Source organism: Oncorhynchus tshawytscha, linkage group LG24, assembly GCF_018296145.1.
Source record: "Oncorhynchus tshawytscha isolate Ot180627B linkage group LG24, Otsh_v2.0, whole genome shotgun sequence".
Classification (NCBI taxonomy): Eukaryota; Metazoa; Chordata; class Actinopteri; order Salmoniformes; family Salmonidae; genus Oncorhynchus; species Oncorhynchus tshawytscha.
The window spans coordinates 4,723,682-4,743,971 of NC_056452.1; the positions used below are offsets into that span (position 1 = coordinate 4,723,682).

General features: G+C 40.6%; 1 protein-coding gene across 1 annotated transcript in view; it reads left to right on the forward strand.

Annotated features, from left to right (window-relative positions):
• The first annotated feature begins 694 nt into the window (after positions 1-694).
• The window catches only part of nrg3b (neuregulin 3b), a 414,103-nt gene continuing 394,507 nt past the window's right edge, over positions 695-20,290 (forward strand). Inside the window, exon 1 of the mRNA XM_024386324.2 lies at positions 695-2,824. Within this exon, the coding sequence (XP_024242092.2) occupies positions 2,086-2,824 (739 nt within the window). The 5' untranslated portion in view covers positions 695-2,085. The remainder of the gene's footprint in view (positions 2,825-20,290) is intronic.

Sequence of the window (20,290 nt, forward strand, 5' to 3'; positions counted from 1 at the left end):
TTATTTTCAATGACGGTCTAGGAACAGTGGGTTAACTGCCTGTTCAGGGGCAGAACGACAGATTTGTACCTTGTCAGCTCGGGGGTTTGAACTTGCAACCTTCCAGTTACTAGTCCAACGCTCTAACCACTAGGCTACCCTGCCACCCCAGTATGTATGTGTGTGACTAATAGATGCCACTGAATGTAAATAGAATATATGAAAATGTAATATATTAATGTATTTGGATGTAGGCCTAGAATAATGGGTATCTATATTTCTCTCAGTGCTGTGTGAGTAGGACGTTTGTTATTTCATATTTGTGTAGTTCAATCTTTGAGCTGTTCTTGTCTATTGATGTTCTGTATTATGTCATGTTTTATGTGTTTTGTGGATCCCAGAAAGAGCAGCAGCTGCTTGAACAACAACTAATGGGCATCCTAAGAAAATGCAAAAAATACTTAAGGTTGAAGGAGGCTTTAACCCACCCATAAATTATGAGCCCAATGTTTGGTTTGTTTTTCTCCCGCACTGCTGGTGTTAGATCGGGGGAATGTAGCACCTCACTACCTCTCCCTCTCTCTCCTCCACTTCTTCCGTCCCTCCCTCTCTCTGTTTCCTGGGGTGTGTCTGTGGCAGCTCTTCTCTCCTCCACACGGTGTGTTGTGCGCTGCCCCCTTGTCTACGCTGCTGCTGCTGCTGCAGAGCTTACTCCCAGAATCTCTGCCTCCTCTTTCTTTCTCTCGCTCTCTCTCTCACTCTCTCTCGCCCTCTCTTTCATTTAACAGTGATAGGGAAGGCAGTCTCGCTTTCACAAGCAAAAGCTTACAAGGGCGCACGCACGCAGTGTGTCGGAGAAGGGATGGGGCAGTTGTTGTTTGTCAGTCTGGAATCCTGCTGAGAGTGAAAGGGAGGAAAGCGCTGGTCGGGAGCAGTGGAGCCCACATCACTCACAGCGGAGTGAGCAAATCTTTCTATCTCTCCCAGTAGGCAGCCTTCAAGAACAGCAGCCGCATCAGTTTTTCAGAGCAGCACTCTTCCCCCTCCCCTCCTCTTTCTTGCTCTCTCTGTTTCCCTTGCTGTCGCTCACTCTCCCACTCTCACCTCCGTCGGCAATGTGGGAATGTAGCGGACTGATGTAGCAAACAAGCAGCCAAGGCTTTCAGATTTTTCTACCACAATGACAGGCGGTGGACAGACAGCTGGAGAAAGACGGACAGTCCAGGAGATCTGAGGGGAAAGGGATTGGATGGGGATCAGTTGGATTTACCCCCCCCCTCTTCCGCCCCACCAGCCACATCCCGACAGATCCTCTCCCACACTCTCTCTCCAGTTCCACTGGCTCTCTTCATGCAGGATTACCGTTCACCACTACAGCTGAAACAACGCTTCACGGGGCTGCCTGGAAGGACAGCAAGGGGGAGGCTGACCCAAGGCAGGGAAGAAGACTGTAGAGGAAGCCCCTGGACTGGAGCCTATATAAAACACCTGAGAAATAAAAAGAGGGCAACCCCTCCAGAGCCACAGAGAAAAAGGAATCGAGGGCCGTGGATCAGAGTGCCATTGAGAAGCAGTGAGTTGGAGCCGCAGAGGAGGTTTGTTTCTCATTGACACACACACAGGATTTACAGCTATGGTCTGAAGGTTGCCACACCGTGAATCGATGTTCTCCTGCCTGCCTTTTTCATCAGCTTTTTTCCTCATACGGGAGTGAAGTATCTTGGGATTTACCGTTGTTTCGTTACCACCTAACTACAGCGTGGCTCGCCCCCTCCGTTCAGCATCCTCACCTATCCATGTCCAACCTGTGTGTCTGTTTGTTTGTGTGTTTGTTTGTGTGTGTACTTAGCTAGCTCTGCGCCAGAGGGAGTGTATATTTGCTTACGTGTGCATCCTCGTGAGCTGCTTGGCTTGTAATTACTTGTACGTACGTGTCTGTGGGTGCCCTCTTGTGTCTATGTGTGTGTGGGTATAAATGTAGACATTTTGTGTGGGTGCATTGGTAAGATGCCCACTGTTGGTTCTGTTCCCCATCCCCTGTCTGGTTTGTGCCCTTTTGTCATTGGGCCTCCGGCTTGACCCCTGAACTTTAACGGCATCGGCAGGATGAGTGAGCACTCAGGAATGAGCACTCTGGGGGCCATGACCCTGGAGGAACCCGGGGACGAACAGGCCTCCCCTCGGGCCCCGGGGCCTCTTCGCTGTGGGCCCTGTGCCGTGTGGTCCCGCCAGCAGACCTGGCTGTGTGCGGTGCCCTTGGTAATGGGCTTTGTGGGCCTTGGTCTCAGTCTAATGCTGCTTAAATGGATTGTAGTGGGCTCCATTCAAGACTATCTGCCCACGGACCTGGTGGATGCCAAAGGCATAGGGCAGGATCCCATCTTTCTCTATGAACCCAGCGCCCTGCCCAAACGACCAGACACTATGACCACGACTTCCACCACCAACCCTCTAGCGTCCGATGGCACGGCCCCAGCCCCGAGAACTCGATTTGTGCCGCCCTCCAACCACTCGGCCCCGCACCTCCACAACCGGATCGGCAGTGGCACCCACGTGATGGGCACCACCACCACTACCCGCACCACTCGACTTGTCCTGCCTGGGGGTAAAGAGATGACCCCGCATAGCACCACGGTACAGCAGAACGGCAACACGGGAAACGGTCGTAAGGATAAGGACTCCCCGAACTCACGACCTAGTCCAACATCAACAACTACCAAAGCCACAACCAAGGTGCAATCGCCCACTTCTCCACCACCTCCCCCAGCCAAGCCCACCGGGCGCTGGAACCCTGGACGCTCTGTGAAAGGTCCAGCCACACGCCCACACCACCGCTTCAGAACACGTAAGTCTGTTTTTCTTAAAGGGAGGGTGTGTTTGTGTCTGTGTGTGTGTGCAAATGGAACAAATGTTTCACAAGAGCTCAAGCGTTTGTTCTAACTAGCAAATGGCATTGGAGTGCTGGTGGAGCTGGTGCCCAATTACCATACATTAATGTATTGCTGCTGAATAAGAAAACCCCCACAAAAGGCTACTTTGTATAAACCATAGTCTAAATATGTGCCGTATAAAGATTATCTCCTCTAACGGCATGAAAGGAGGTACTCATGCAACGTAATGGCATTCACACTGTGGCATTCATTAGCCAGTCCTTCCAGGATTTCGTGGGGATTTTCTGTGATATTTGCGGGCATAAATGCTTTATTTAGATGTGCCAATTCTGACATTTTGCATGGCAATATGCAATGATTTTGTCCAAATAGTTTGTTGACGTATGGCTTGAATGAAACATATTATGCAGTAAATGTGCAGAGTTCTCTTTTTGCGCTGTGATGCTATAATATTGCACTTTTATGCTATAATATTGCAATGATTTTACTGGTTTATGCAGAAATAGTGTGGTGATTGGTAAAATGTCCAAGCCCTCGGACAATATGCAGGGAATTGTTGAATCCTCGAGGGACTGAAAAGAAATCTGGAGGCACTTGATTTCCTTCTCATCTTTATCTTTGACTTGTGCATTAACCCAATAAGAATCTTTCCTCCTGCAGGCTCCACGCACTTGATATTAGTGTCATAAAAAAATGGTTGCTGCTATCTCTGTGGCTCTATGATGGGTCCTGTTTCTCAGCTGAAAGCGGGGGACACGAAAGCATCTTAGGCAAACGCTGTGACTGTGGACAACATATCCCTGTTTTGGAAAACAAATATGGAGGAGGGAGAGAGGAGGAAACCGGGAAGCTCTCACCTCCTGTCTGCCTGTATCAGATAGTGAGGCAAAGATCCCATTTAGATAAGTGACGATATGAGCACTGCCGCAAGTGCAGAAGAGAGACTGCAGGACATACCATGGACAGAGAGAGGAGAGGGAGGAAAAGAGAGGTAGGGAAGATAGAGAGAGAGGAGTGGTAATAAGAGAGAGCGTTTGAGTGAGAGGGGAGGAAGGGAGAGAGGAGTGTGTGAGAGAGAGGGGAGGGAGAGAGGGGAGGGAATAAGAGGGACATACAGACAGAGAGAGCGAGTAGAGAAGGAAAGGGAGGTGGTGGCATTATTTAGGCTTGCATGCATATATTTGCTTTATTTTTGTGTCTATGCATTAATGTAGTTTCTTGCTTACTTTTCCTTTGATTGCATTTTGATATCCAGGACATAAATATCCTATTGGTTTATTAATAAAGCACATAGTTCTGTATAGTTTCACATAATTTACAATTAGTAGCAGTACACAAGATGGAATGGATATGTATTACTAATTGATTTACATTTTGTCATGAAAAAGAGTGTTTGAGTTTATTCATGCAACAAGTAAATGATCAAACCCATCAGTGTTCTCTGTCAATGTTAATTAATTATTTGAACGTCACAAGTGTTTGTCTGAATTATAGTTTGGCATTGAAACATAGAATAAGATGAAAACACAGACAATAAGGCAACTGAACACCTTCATTTTGACGTGAACAACAAACCTATGGGCAAAACTGGTTAAATGGCGACAGTTTTGCTGTTGAAAATACATCATTTAAAAAAATGTTACTTACTGGAAATCAATGATATTCATTCTTAATTGTTAGACACTGTGACGAAGTGAGATGAAGATCCGCTATCTTGACTGGCTTTAGTTGAATATAAAACTCCATTAATGTATGTATAAATCGGGAGATGCTGTGCATGGCTGATGATGTCAGTTATGCAAGACATTGCGAATGAGGGGGCTGTCTATAGACTACATATTCTATGACATGGGTGGAGACTTCACAGAGAATAACATTTACCATTGATGAGACTAGGCTACCAACCTTACCATGACGAGGTGAGAACACGTCGGGTTGATGTGACTGATGTCATTGTGGCTGGTAGCCTAGTGGTTAAGAGCGTTGGGCCAGTAACCAAAAGGTACAGCATACAGGAAAGTGTAATATTTGCACATAGATATATTAGCAGAACACTGCTTCTACTGTATTATGTGAAGTGTGGAACTGCCACACTTGAAAGTTATCAAAACACTTTGTTTAGAATATCTACATAAGTTTAGCAATTGCATTCTTCTCATATTACTCTGTAGGCTACTGACGATACAAAGCTTCCTCCTGGAGGAAGCTATGAATTCGTTAGTAGCGTACAGAGCAGTGGCGATTTTAGCATGTAAATCTTGGAGGGGCAAGATCCCCCAAAATTGGGGATGCATGCCAGCAAACCCACTACACAACACAACACTAAACAATTAATTAATTTCACTATAATGGTGACAAGCGGTGCGCACAAACTGTTTGGGCTGACATAAAGCTGTCCCAACAGCAGAGCTTTCTTTCCAGCACAATGAGGTGAATCCTTACCACCGCTAGACCTGGCTATCTTTAGAGCCTTGTCTGGCAGCGAAACAGTTAATTCAGCTTTGCTTACTGCCTTTTAAAAAAACATAGCTGATACAGCTGACTTGCTTAAACAAATGTGGTTCCTACGGAAATTTGAGATGTACAAACTATGGCATAAGGGAACGATGAGCGGATAAGAGGCATTCTGTAATTTCGATTCAGACATTAATTAGCGAGCTAAGACGAAAGTAGTCAATATAACTATGTTTTCAGCACTTTTGAAATGTACATTGACAGAATGTAGAACATGGGCTGCTCTTACAGTATTTCCCTGTACACCACTTCAGAACCGTAGGATAAATAAAGGGAGCATATAAGTAGACAATGAAAGCTCTTACAATATTCGATGAGGACATTTCTCAAAAACAGATTATAGGCTACATGTGCACCACCGAGTCAGAACAGTAACGTTAGGAAAAATGAAGAGCTGAAAATAGACCACATTTTTAGGGTGAAGCACATGGGCTACTAACAGCTTACTACACAACATACACTTGGTATTACTTTCTTAGATAGAGTATACATATCTTCCAGGCATATTACACAATTTATGCAGAAGCATATAAGATATTTTGGACTCACCTTGTTGTGATGTGCTCACTTGAACAGGAACGTGGCGTGGTGGTCCGTTGTGGACAAATTTTGTCATCAAAGAGAAAGAGGCCAGATTTACCATTCCGGGTTGGATGACCGTTCAAAACGTTTTTTTTTTCCCAGTCTGAGCTCGTTTATTCCCGACTTCCCATTTGCAATGCTAGCTACATTCACCGATTCCTTCCAAACCACTCACTGTTGAATTTGTGATTTCCAACTTGTTGTGTTAAGTTTATGTCCAATGGCTGATGAGCACCGATATGTTTTATCTATCATTTCTCTTCATTATCTCTCTTCATATGACAAGGATTAAAAAGGATTTGCCAGTAGATTGTTGATTGATTCACGATGATGACTGCTAGCTATGATTTTGAAAGTAAGATGTTGACACGATCAGTCCAGTCAAAGCTACTTTACTGTACAAAAACGTGATTTGACGCCATTTTATCTGTGGCCAAAGACCTTCAGCCTTCTTGGGTACTTGTATTATAACTATATGGCAGGATCCAAAGGGTTACATTTTCAATGTTTACCCTTACATTTTCAATGACCCCCTGACATAGTGTCCCCATGAGAGACAGAACACTGAGCCAATCACAGCGCAATGCTCCTATTTTCTGCTGGTTTGCCCCACCACCACCACAGAAAGCACTGAGCTAGGCTGAAAGACCTGCATTTTGGAGCTGCCTTACTCAAGAAAACAAAAAAGTGACTATGTTTGAATGCAGCTTTATTAACTCAAGGATATACAGTTGAAGTCGGAAGTTTACATAGACCTTAGCCAACTACATTTAAACATTTTCACAATTCTTGACATTTAATCCTAGTAAAAATTCCCTGTCTTAGGTCAGTTAGGATCACCACTTCATTTTAAGAATATGAAATGTCAGAATAATAGTAGAGAGAATGATTTATTTCAGCTTTTATTTCTTTCATCATATTCCCAGTGGGTCAGAGGTTTACATGCACTCAATTAGTATTTGGTAGCATTGCCTTTAAATTGTTTAACTTGGGTCAAACGTTTCAGGTAGCCTTCCACAAGCCTCCCACAATTAGTTGGGTAAATTTTGTCCCATTCCTCCTGACAGAGCTGGTGTAACTGAGTCAGGTTTGTAGGCCTCCTTGCTCACACATGCTTTTTCAGTTCTGCCCACAGATTTTCTATGGGATTGAGGTCAGGGATTTGGGATGGCCACTCAAATACCTTGACTTTGTTGTCCTTAAGCCATTTTGCCACAACTTTGGAAGTATGCTTGGGGTCATTGTCCATTTGGAAGACCCATTTGCGACCAAGCTTTAACTGATGTCTTGAGATGTTGCTTCAATATATCCACATAATTTTCCTGACACATGATGCCATCTATTTTGTGAAAGTGCACCAGTCCCTCCTGCAGCAAAGCACCCCCACAACATGACGGCTTGCAAGCCTCCCCTTTTGCCTCCAAACATAACGATGGTCATTATGGCCAAACAGTTCTATTTTTGTTTCATCAGACCAGAGAACGTTTCTACAAAAAGTACGATCTTTGTCACCATGCGCAGTTGCAAACCATAGTGGCAGTGGCTTCTTCCTGCCTTTCAGGTTATGTCGATATAGGACTCATTTTACTGTGGATACAGATACTTCTGCACCTGTTTTCTCCAGCATCTTCATTAGGTCCTTTGCTGTTGTTCTGGGATTGATTTGCACTTTTTGCACCAAAGTACGTTCATCTCTAGGAGACATAACGCATCTCCTTCCTGAGCGGTATGACGGCTGCGTGGTTCATTGGTGTTTATACTTGCATACTATTGTTTGTGCAGATGAACGTGGTACCTTCAGGCGTTTGGAAATTGCTCCCAAGGATGAACCAGACTTGTGGAGGTCTACAATTTTTTTCTGCGGTCTTGGCTGATTTCTTTTGATTTCCCCATGATATCAAGCAAAGAGGCACTGAGTTTGAAGGTAGGCCTTGAAATACATCCACAGGTACACCTCTAATTGACTCAAATGATGTCAATTAGCCTAGCAGAAGCTTCTAAAGCCATTTCTGGAATTTTCCAAGCTGTTTAAAGGCACAGTCAACTTAGTGTATGTAAACTTCTGACCCACTGGAATTGTGATACGGTGAGTTATAAGTGAAATAATCTGTCTGTAAACAATTGTTGGAAAAATTACATGTGTCATGCACAAAGTAGTTGTCCTAACCAACTTGCAAGAACTATAGTTTGTCAACAAGAAATTTGTGGAGTGGTTGAAAAACTTCCGACCTTAACTCTCTCTCTCTCTCTCTCTCTCTCTCTCTCTCTCTATATATATATATATATAAATATATATATATATATATATAGATATATATATATATATATATATATTGCCTTGCGAAAGTATTCGGCCCCCTTGAACTTTGCGACCTTTTGCCACATTTCAGGCTTCAAACATAAAGATATAAAATTGTATTTTTGTGAAGAATCAACAACAAGTGGGACACAATCATGAAGTGGAACGACATTTATTGGATATTTCAAACTTTTAACAAATCAAAAACTGAAAAATTGGGCGTGCAAAAATTATTCAGCCCCTGTTAAGCTTCCCCCCTACTTTTTCGGAAATTCTGTTAAAAATCGCGCAACATTTTGGCGTCCTGCTACTCAGGCCAGGAATATAGTATATGCATATGATTAGTATGTGTGGATAGAAAACACTCAGACGTTTCCAAAACTGTTTAAATCACGGCTGTGACTATAACAGAACGTCTGTTTCATCGAAAAGCGCAGGAAAATCTGATCACTGGAGATGGGAAAAAATATCCATGCGCCACTCCCATGAATTGTTGAAGGTGAACCGTATTAAATGAGGCCAAGCTTGCAGTACCTACAGCTTCCACAGGATGTATAGAGTCTCCTCATTTGAATCTGAATTGATTCTTGGTAGATCCGACCAAAGGGAACCGATTCTCTCCGACCACCAACCCGAGGCATTGTCTGTCTTTTTTTTCCGGACATTTTCCACACGGCAGGCTATCGAATTTACATCGCCTCCTGATGATTTTTATAGCTTATTAACGTGTAGTTATACCTAAAGTTGCATTAGAAAGGTATTTCGAAGTGTTTTGTGAAAGTTTATCGTCAAATTTTTTACTTTTAAAAAAATGACGTTACGTTATGAAACGCTATTTTTTCCGTTTATCACACAGTCTTCATAGATCGATATCTAGGCTATATTTTAATCCAAAAAAAGACCCAGTATTGATTATGGGACATCAAGGTGTGCAAAGAAAGAAGATGGTCAAAGGTAATTAATGTTTTATATTTTATTGTGCGGTTTGTGTAGCGCCGACTATGCTAATTCTTTTGTTTACATCCCCTACGGGTCTTTTGGGGTGTTGCATGCTATCAGATAATAGCTTCTCATGCTTTCGCCGAAAAGCATTTTAAAAATCTGACTCGGTGGCTAGATTCACAATGACTGTAGCTTTATTTCAATACCAAGCATGTGTATTTTAATGAACGTTTGCGTTTTAACTAATACTATTAGCGTGTAGCGTAGCGCATGTGCATTTCCAGAGCTCTAGGTGGGACGTCTGCGTCTCAAGTAAGCTCAAGAGGAAGTTAATACTTTGTAGCGCCACCTTTTGCTGCGATTACAGCTGTAAGTCGCTTGGGGTATGTCTCTATCAGTTTTGCACATCGAGAGACTGAAATTTTTTCCCACTCCTCCTTGCAAAACAGCTCGAGCTCAGTGAGGTTGGATGGAGAGCATTTGTGAACAGCAGTTTTCAGTTCTTTCCACAGATTCTCGATTGGATTCAGGTCTGGACTTTGACTTGGCCATTCTAACACCTGGATATGTTTATTTTTGAACCATTCCATTGTAGGTTTTGCTTTATGTTTTGGATCATTGTCTTGTTGGAAGACAAATCTCCGTCCCAGTCTCAGGTCTTTTGCAGACTCCATCAGGTTTTCTTCCAGAATGGTCCTGTATTTGGCTCCATCCATCTTCCCATCAATTTTAACCATCTTCCCTGTCCCTGCTGAAGAAAAGCAGGCCCAAACCATGATGCTGCCACCACCATGTTTGACAGTGGGGATGTTGTGTTCAGGGTGATGATCTGTGTTGCTTTTACGCCAAACATAACGTTTTGCATTGTTGACAAAAAGTTCAATTTTGGTTTCATCTGACCAGAGCACCTTCTTCCACATGTTTGGTGTGTCTCCCAGGTGGCTTGTGGCAAACTTTAAACAACACTTTTTATGGATATCTTTAAGAAATGGCTTTCTTCTTGCCACTCTTCCATAAAGGCCAGATTTGTGCAATATACGACTGATTGTTGTCCTATGGACAGAGTCTCGCACCTCAGCTGTAGATCTCTGCAGTTCATCCAGAGTGATCATGGGCCTCTTGGCTGCATCTCTGATCAGTCTTCTCCTTGTATGAGCTGAACGTTTAGAGGGATGGCCAGGTCTTGGTAGATTTGCAGTGGTCTGATACTCCTTCCATTTCAATATTATCGCTTGCACAGTGCTCCTTGGGATGTTTAAAGCTTGGGAAATCTTTTTGTATCCAAATCCGGCTTTAAACTTCTTCACAACAGTATCTCGGACCTGCCTGGTGTGTTCCTTGTTCTTCATGATGCTCTCTGCGCTTTTAATGGACCTCTGAGACTATCACAGTGCAGGTGCATTTATACGGAGACTTGATTACACACAGGTGGATTGTATTTATCATCATTAGTCATTTAGGCCAACATTGGATCATTCAGAGATCCTCACTGAACTTCTGGAGAGAGTTTGCTGCACTGAAAGTAAAGGGGCTGAATAATTTTGCACGCCCAATTTTTCAGTTTTGATTTGTTAAAAAGTTTGAAATATCCAATAAATGTCGTTCCACTTCATGATTGTGTCCCACTTGTTGTTGATTCTTCACAAAAAAATACAGTTTTATATCTTTATGTTTGAAGCCTGAAATGTGGCAAAAGGTCGCAAAGTTCAAGGGGGCCGAATACTTTCGCAAGGCACTGTATATATATATATATATTATAATAATATAAAATATAAAAATGTGGGGCTCAAAACAGGTGGGTAGGAGAATGACGAGTCACCACTGCTACACAGTGGTATGAGAAGAGTGCCATTCTCCTGCATCACACATCTGCCTGTAGTTGCTGATTACTGGCCTCTGCCTGCTGGACCAATGGGCTAAGGCAAACTCTGTCATATCCAGAAAGAAGTGTCATGCACTCCACCGCTCCTTTCTCCATACCCTGTAATACATTACATAGATTATATGGAAGGGACTTCACCCACTGGAGATTTGAAGACTTAACCTCACCCGAGAGCTGTGCATGTCAGTGTGTGGTTAGACAGCCAAATCCTTAAGATTTGGAAAATTTGACAAATAGAATGCCATTTAGATAGCTAAAGTTGTACTCTATACACACCTTATTTTTATTTGCTTGGTACGTGTTTACATACTGTCTTTATAAGCACATTGATATGATATTTACAGCATAACATTTTTGTCTTTGTTACACAATCACACTCATATATTTTTTTGTTTATAACACTCAAGCAGGATGATGTTTGTGCAATGTCCACATGTAGCCTCCACCATATCAGTAGTTCTGGAATTTGTCCTCTGTGAAAGATCTAACAGAAGACATAATAAGAGACGAGACGAGACAAAACTTGCCAGTTATAGAATATTGTGTTGTAGGACAACTGAGCTGACTCAAGACCAGGCATTCAACTCGCCGTTGATACCGTTTCCCTGTTAAGATGTCTTTACATGACGTGATGAAACATTGAAACTAAGTTGCAAGCTACTTTCATAGCAAGGTGTTGTAGAACGATTGTCTTATAAAACTCATTCCAGATGGACCAGCGGCCATCTTTGTGGTAGTACTTGGAAGTTAAAATTTCCATTCAATTTAAACTTCAATGATGTACCAACTAAATTGCAGCGGTATGAAGAGATATTTCCATTCTATACATTATATTTCTATGATTGAAATGACACCCACCCTGTATACAAGAGTATGCTGTGTCTCAAACGATGGTGGGCACAACACAAACACCTCAGATGGTGTAAATAGGATCTACGTGTATTTTTATTATTTACGTTAAAGGTAAACTATTATACTTCACCATATTTTTACATTGGATTTAGACATTAAATATACAAAGTCAGGAACAATACTGCAATTGTTTTTGTGTGTGTACAGAATGTATTTATGTTCAGGACCAATGCAAATTCCTCTGTGATTTCTATGACTGTTAGTGAATATATTGTTATATTTCTAGTACAAGGGCTCAGACCTCAGGGCTGTGTGTTAATGCTCAAAATATGAGGTTAAATACATGTAAACATATATATATATATATATATATATATATATATATATATATATATATATATATATATATATATATATATATATATATATATATATCTGTGTGTGTCCTGATCTTTCTTATATCTCTCAGATATAGGAGAGACACTTCAAAACAAACTTAGTTTTGATATGTAGTAAATCTGATATTCAATGCGCTTGTCTCCAACAAATATATATTTTGGGGTGAATACTTCAAGGGGTCTTAACATTCTAAATTAAATAGCTAAAGTAACCATGGTATTACCTTCAATTCCATATAGCTTAGTAGAACCCCCCAACCCCCAGCCTTAGACTGTTTAGTGCCAAAAAGAATGGGTTAAATACATGTAAGAAAAAGAGAAAAATGTTTTCTAATCAGTTTATGTCTCTCAGATACAGGAGAGACACTTCCTTTTGATATTTTTTGGGGAGTATCTGTTGTTCTATGTAGTGAATCTGTTATTCAATGCGTTTGTATGGGCTAATAGCAGTAAGGCCCAAAAATATTCTTAATCAAAAAAAAATTGATATATTTTTTGATACTTCAAGGGGTAAAAAAAAAGCTAACATTATTACAGTAAGTAAGCGGTAGGTAACTGCACACCTGTTCACACCCTTGCACTGTCTACTTTGGGCATGGGGCGCTGGTTGCCCCACATTCTAAATCAAATAGCTAAATGATCCTTGGTATGATCTTCTAAAAAACATTCCATATAGCTTAGTAGACCCCCCCCTCCCCCAGCTTAGACAGAGTGTAGACTCCGATGGGTTAATTAATAGAAGGAACCATAAATTCTGCTCTGTGAGCTACAGGTGAAGTGCAGCTGGGTCATGCAGCAAGACAATGATCAAAAACACACATCAAGTCTACATGAAAATGTTTACAAAGCAACACATTTGAAGTTTTAGAATGACCTAGTAAATGTCCTGACCTAATTCCAATTGAGATGGTGTGGCAGGAGTTAAAACAAACAGTTTATGCTTGAAAACCCACAAATTCCACTGAGTTACAGCAGTTCTGCATGTAAGGGTGGGCCAAAATTCATCCACAGCGATGTGAGTGACTGATAAACCACTAGAGGATGTGTTAGGTTGGAGTCATTGCAGCTAAAGGTGTCACAACCAGTTCTTGAGTATAAGGGGGCAAATATACTTTTTTATACAGGGGCATTAGGTGTTGCATAACTTTGTTTATGAAATAAATTAAATAAGTATGTAAGTGTTGTGTTATTTATTCACTCAGATTTTGGTTGAAGATCTGATGACATTCAGTATCAATAATATGGCAAATTGGAGAAAATTATAAAGGGGGCAAATACTTTTTCACGGCACTGTATCTCTATGGTGTCAATTGTTTGTTTATTGTTTCGGTTTGGACAATTTTGACTTATTTTGGACTTTAAAGAATCCCAATAGCTTGCATATGTCTGGCTATCTTTCATTTGGACAGATGTACATTGCCGCAAACATATATTTTAGTCCCAAAACCATACTTTTTCTTGATATAATAGATGCTCGGTAGTGATGCTTCTTAAAAGGTTTACCAACTTGCTCACTCATTTTCTCTAAAATGTTTGCAGACAGACTACTCTGGAGAAGGGTGCAATCCTATAATCTGGTGATATTTGTAGTGTTACTTTTATTTTGTGTGTTTCAGTAGTGATATCAATAGTGTTGAAATAAATACAAAACATTAGCTTTATTTTTGAAGATTAGGAGTCAGGGTTTTGGAGAGCCACCTAACTCTCAATACTAAACTGACTTTGTAAATTATGTTTGCTATTGCCTTTGATTGAATTAGAACACATCTGACACGATTCAGGAAACAAGGCACATGTTGCAAGTCAGACTTCACAGGAGAGCCTTTTGAAAATAATTAAATATTTTTTTATCAAAATGTGTTTTTTTTTTGGCAAGAAAGACCTTCTTGAACGTGTGAACTTTCATGTGCCTTAATAACAAACTTGTATGCCATCTGTAAATACGAATTAAATTGTTAAATTATGAGCCTTGTTGGTTAAGCCACAGAAAAAGCTAGCAACCTTTCCACTAGCCATGATTGGCTAAGATAATGATTGGGCTGGACATGCCAAGAGAGGAGAGAGGATTCGTCTGCCATATTGAAGGCTGCTGTCTATTTGAGCTCGTCAGTTTGTGTTGGTAATCCTGTCGAACGTGGCTTTAAAAAAAATGTATTGTGTAGTGGAGCTGCATAAATATTGCTATCCACTTTCTGGAGGATCAAGATTTGAAATCAGCGGAATTAGAGTATGATAGCTGAGAGATGAAGAAAACACCGGTCTCCGGATTACATCTTCAAACTAAGGGCAATCGTGGTATGGCATTCCTGAGAGGGAGACTCATCCATCATGCATGATGATGTATACAGGTAAGATAGTCTAGCTTCTAATTTTGACAGAAAGTGTTTTCATTTCAAGCTAAAATGTACTGTTAGCTAGCTAGCTAACATCAGCTGGCTGGCTCCCTAGCTGATGTTATTATTTGTTTCCCAGAGCAATTTGCTTTTCTAGTTAGAGCCTAATGTTAGCTAGCTAACATTGGACATGGTGGGTTATCTCCCAGCACTGTGGCATTGTTGGCACTTTGTTCATTGTTGTTTAACTAGCTAACGTTAGCTGGCTGGCTCGTTAGCTAACGTTACGTGGCGTGTGTCCTCTTAAACATTGTTTACCTAGCTAGGTTCATTGTTTACCTAGATAGCTAGCTATATGTCTTTTAAGCTGAAGTGTACAGTACATTAGCTGGCTGGCTCCCTAGCGGAAGTTATTATTCGTTTCCCAGAGCTGTTTGCTTTTCTAGTTGGAGCCTAATGTTAGGCATTGTTGGCACTTTGTTCATTGTTGTTTAACTAACGTTAGCTGGCTGCCTCCCCACAGGAAAGAAAAAATTAAGATAAGACCTCTTCTTAATCAGATTTATTTATCCTAGACATGATTAAGCACAATTCAACATGGATATGAGATTTTGACTATTTTCTCATACTTCTCAAATACTGCTCCTGAGAAATAGGCAATCACTATGATCAAGCTATAAGATCTCAAAATGTCTCACAATGTTCTGGGGTAAGTCTCATTCCAATGTTCTTTATGTTTCTCAAAACCTTCAAAGAGTGAGATAAACAGCCAGATCTAAAGATAAACTCTGTTGTCTCATTGGTGACTGTATCCAACGTCTCAAATATGTTTCAGTTATCACATCCAAGTCTCAACACTCAGATCTCTTACTCAGATCCAAATAGAAGATATTTTCTTAAATGTTTCCTCACCCATTTATGACGGTGAAATTTCTCAAATATGTCTAACACTGTTTAATCTTCATCTTATTTGAATGATTCTTCGAAGTCTTATTTTGCATCAATGTAAAGTTTTGAATCAGATTTACTATATAAGGCAAAGTGGTGGTCATTTGCTCAGCTAGAATGTAATTTAACCAATTCTTTAAAATCATTTTTTAAATTCTTTAAATAACAGCACAATTAACTATACATCCAATGTACAGTATAAAGATTTTGTGACGGTGGAGGGTATGGGTTGCTGCATCCCCAGAACCCCCCTGTGAAGTATCAGTCAATACAGCATGTTAATGAAACTACTGAAATAGAAAACAAAACATCCTTGACATGAACAAATCAAGCCATATGTTTACAAAGCATTAATAACAAACAATAAAGAGAACAATGATGAATGACAAAGTAGTGTGCCGTCTTAGGCAGAACTGGCAATGCTGTTTTCATGACTTTAAAGCTTGTCACTTTCTGACCTTAGTTCCTTTATTATGTCTTTGTGTTAGTTTGGTCAGGGCGTAAGTAGTATATGTCATTTTTTCTATGTAGTATTTATGTGTTTGGCCTGGTATGGTTCTCTATCTGAGGCAAGTGTCGTTCGTTGTCTCTGATTGAGAATCATACTTAGGTAGCCTGTTTTCCCCATTTTAGTTGTGGGTGATTGTTTTCTGTCTCTGTGTCTTCACCAGATACAACTGTTTCATTTTTGTTCGTTCTCCTTGTTATTTTGTTTTTGGTGTTCGATGTTAATAAATTATCAACATGGACACGTACCACGCTGCATATTGGTCCGATCTGTCATACTCCTCGCAGAGGAAGACAAATTTCATTACAAAGCTATCTTTTCTGTGCTCTTAAAGTAGCTTGTGCTGATCTTTCTCCAGAGGTTTGGGGAAATGCGACACAAAAGCAAGACCAGGCATTGAGGATAGATCCATACAAACAACTTTGCCCAGAACCTGCTGCAGAGTGACAACAACCATCCGTACAGGGGTTTCCAGAAGGGGCACGATATGAAAACATGTGCCACTTATTGCATAACAGGCGGATATCTGCACTCTCAAATACACAAACAAGTGCTAACATGGAAGAGTTGCCATATTCTTCATGTGTGAAAAAGAACTCCACTTGGGCATACTTGATCTGTGTCCCATTACGATTTACGATATGTCTTTCTTGTAATGTCTGGATGTGAGCAGCATTCAAACCTGAGCCCATTTAAAGGCAGAGTTCTGTTTTGAATGGGGTGACCTAATCCAAGGCAGTCAAATTATCTTCCTTAAGTTGAAACCCACTTGCTCTGATCACACTCGTCCTTAAATAACTACTTTTTTGGCAAAAGCTGTAGTCATTGGACATTGTAGTCATTGGACATTCTGGCATAGAATTCCACAACAACATTGCCAAGTTTTACACTTTGTGCAATTATTGGAAGAGACTGTACAAGACCAACAGCATGTACTATCTGAATAGGTATATTTTGAGTGCCATGTATGATCCGTAGCAAATTTTTGTCCTCAAAATGGAAACCTGAATGAGTCCACAGTGGCCCAAGGTCTCTAACACTGTCAGCTAAGTGAACAATTAGCAGTTTGGTATCTCTCACCATAAAGATCAGCTATCTGGGAGCAAAAGTTCAAGAGTAGTTTTTCAGCATGGTAAATCTGTTTAAATGATATGGAGTCCATCACGAGTATGAAAACTGCTTCAGTAAGAACTAGAAAATGGTTGTAATAGAAAGCACCAAGAAGACCCCTGAAAACAACCGGGTCAAAAAATAGCAAAAGGGACCGATATTCGGGTCCTTTGAAGAACATTCTGTGTGATGTAACTGAGCACGGACAACGTGGCAGATTAGATGGTGGCAGTATATATTGTTACCGCTTGTCAATCTCACATGTCCCTTTGATCACGCTAAAAGGCTGACGAGAGAATTCAGTAGAAAACCACAAAAACATTAGTAAGAGCATGACTCCAAGCAGTACAGAGTGTATGCAGTCAATGGAATTCACACAAATAAGGTCAAAACTTTCACGTTTACTGAGCCAAGTAGGACCCTTAACACCATGCGCAGTGCTTTGAGTCTCAAAGGCAGATTATGCATCATCAATTAACTTGTCATGTGTACACTGTGAGCCTTTTGGGTTGTCCTGCTGAAATGGGAAAGCATGCATATGTCCTCTCACTACAGTTTTCACAGTCACTCCAGGCTGTTCACATTTGAGGCATTCAAACTGACCATTGAATTGCACAGTATTGGAGACCAATACCCCTGCAGGCAAGTCACATGTTCCAGCGATGGTCAAAACTGTGCATAGAAAAGACTTTGAGGTCTTCCTGTATCTAACAAAAACACAATGCTCTTCAAGCTTATGTAAAGTGTTGCTTAAAGGCTTCAGGAATGTCAACATGGAAGGTTTGGAGTCCCCAAACCAAAGTCCAGCAAAAATCATATTTTCCCTTTTATTGTGTTCACTGTAGCTCAACTCATTAATTAACTCATTAATGATACAATAACATGGCCAGACTGAGAATTTTGACGATTTAAAAATAGGCACTCCATCAGTGTTCCAGGTAAATGATATATTTCTAGGATCTCTTAATGGCCCACCGACAGCTGCATATTTTCTGTACACCTCTCCATCATATATATCCTCATTGTTATCTCTTCCCTTTTTCTGCCTCTTGAATCTGAAATTCATTTTTTCTTTGAAACCCTCTTTTGCAAACACCACCTGCAGTTGCTCCTCGATAGAAACTTCAATAAAATAAGATGTTGCTTCCTCTTTCAGCACATTGGCACCACAAGATTGACATACCCTATCAACCTTCTCAACTAATACCAAATAAGGCCTACAATACCTGTGCAAGATATAGGATACTGCAGCAGAGTAGGGGGGAAATTCTCTGAATTTGTGTTATGCTGCTCAAAAAATCTGTGTTAAATTGCTCTGGACAAAGCAACATAATCAGTTTCAGTAATTCAATGTGGGCTTTTCCAGTGACTTTGTGACAATTTATATATATCATTATGATAAGATGGCACTCAGCAACAGTTGTAAGGGTATTGTCATAGAGTGGTTGTTCCACATTAATCACTGAATCATCCTTGCATGTTGAGGGAGCTCCATCTCTGCCAGCAACACTTTCAAATTCCTCATCCCAGTTTACACAATCATCAAAGGCAGACTCCTCCATGGTACCTTGAAACTCCTCATCCCAGTTTAGTCCATCATCATAGGCTGATTCCTTCATGGCAAGAGACTCCTCTTCAAAGACATCCCAATCTTCCTCAATGTGAATTTCCTCAATATTTTGCTCTGTATATGAGGCTTCTGGTCTTGGGTTGGAATACTCAATCTGTTGTGATGAATTTGTGAACAAGTGAAAACAATGTATAATGAAAACAACAAACTAAATACAATAACTAATCTTTACATCTACAAAATTGATAGATTAGGTCCAAAATATTTAGCTTTTCTTTTTGTGACAGAATTCATCTTTCTAATCATCTTGTAAATGTTGTTGCCATACAATAAAGCTATGCTGTATTTGTGAAAACCTGTGTGTGTGTAGCACATGTGCAACCATGCCTGTGAATGTGATACACCTGAGGTGCAAATGTGTTTTCACCATTATTTACTTGGAATCAGTGGGCTGTAGGCTAGCCTTAATAATGTAGCCAACCTGAACTTTGATTAGTGCTTTTCCCCAGGCTTCCTGAGTTATGCTCCATACCCAGCTGCATATACAGAGACATAGAAGCAGGGATTATGAAAAAGTGGTTTGTTATGGTAAATATTCAGTCATGCGTTACCGAGAAACATATCATCATGGCAGTGTGCAAGGGGCTCTGTTACTCCTCACCTGTACATGTTCAGTACTATGCCGTCTATGTTGTTTCTCCAACGGCACGATGAATCATGCCTTAAATCATTCTGGACACTGTAATTAAAATTTGTGAACAGCTATACCAACAACCATGGGGAAAATTGTAGTGTTAATAAGAAAATTATATTGGCATGCTTCAGGTAGCCTATACTTACAAGATAGTTTATTATTGTTGGAAACCTTTCGAAAGTTTTCTTGCTTCAGACTAAGAACAAATGAAAAGACAAACACCTAGGAACATTAATTTGTTTCTAGATGAAACATAGAAAGTAAACATTTTGCCCTCTTGTTTTTGGTATTTAGGGATTTGCTCCTTAAATGCAGCGGCATATTTTAGACTCCCCTATTGGTTAAGTAAAAGCATGTAATCTATTCAACTTCATTGATTGGCGCCTGAGAGGTATGCAGACTAACGCTTGAGAAATGAGAAGCAAGCTACACTCGTGACTCCAAGTACTCAAACAACATTAAACAAGGTGTGTATAACTGATTTGCATTTTCCTCCCATCAAGTAAGCACCATAATGTAGTTTTAGCCAGACTAGCTATCAGCTAGCTAACGTTAGCTTATCTTAGCTAGCTGACATTAGCTGTCTAACGCTAGCTAGTAACTAATTTATTTGGCTAATGTTACTAACATTAGTGTTATTAGTTTGGGTAACTGGCTATGTGAGACATGTTTTTACAAAGCCAGCCAACGTTACCTAACTAGAGCTTGTATTGAAAGCAGAAGTAAAAAGATAACTTTACAAATGTGGGTGCGCATTACAATTAGCTATCCTCTGCCACCATGGCTAA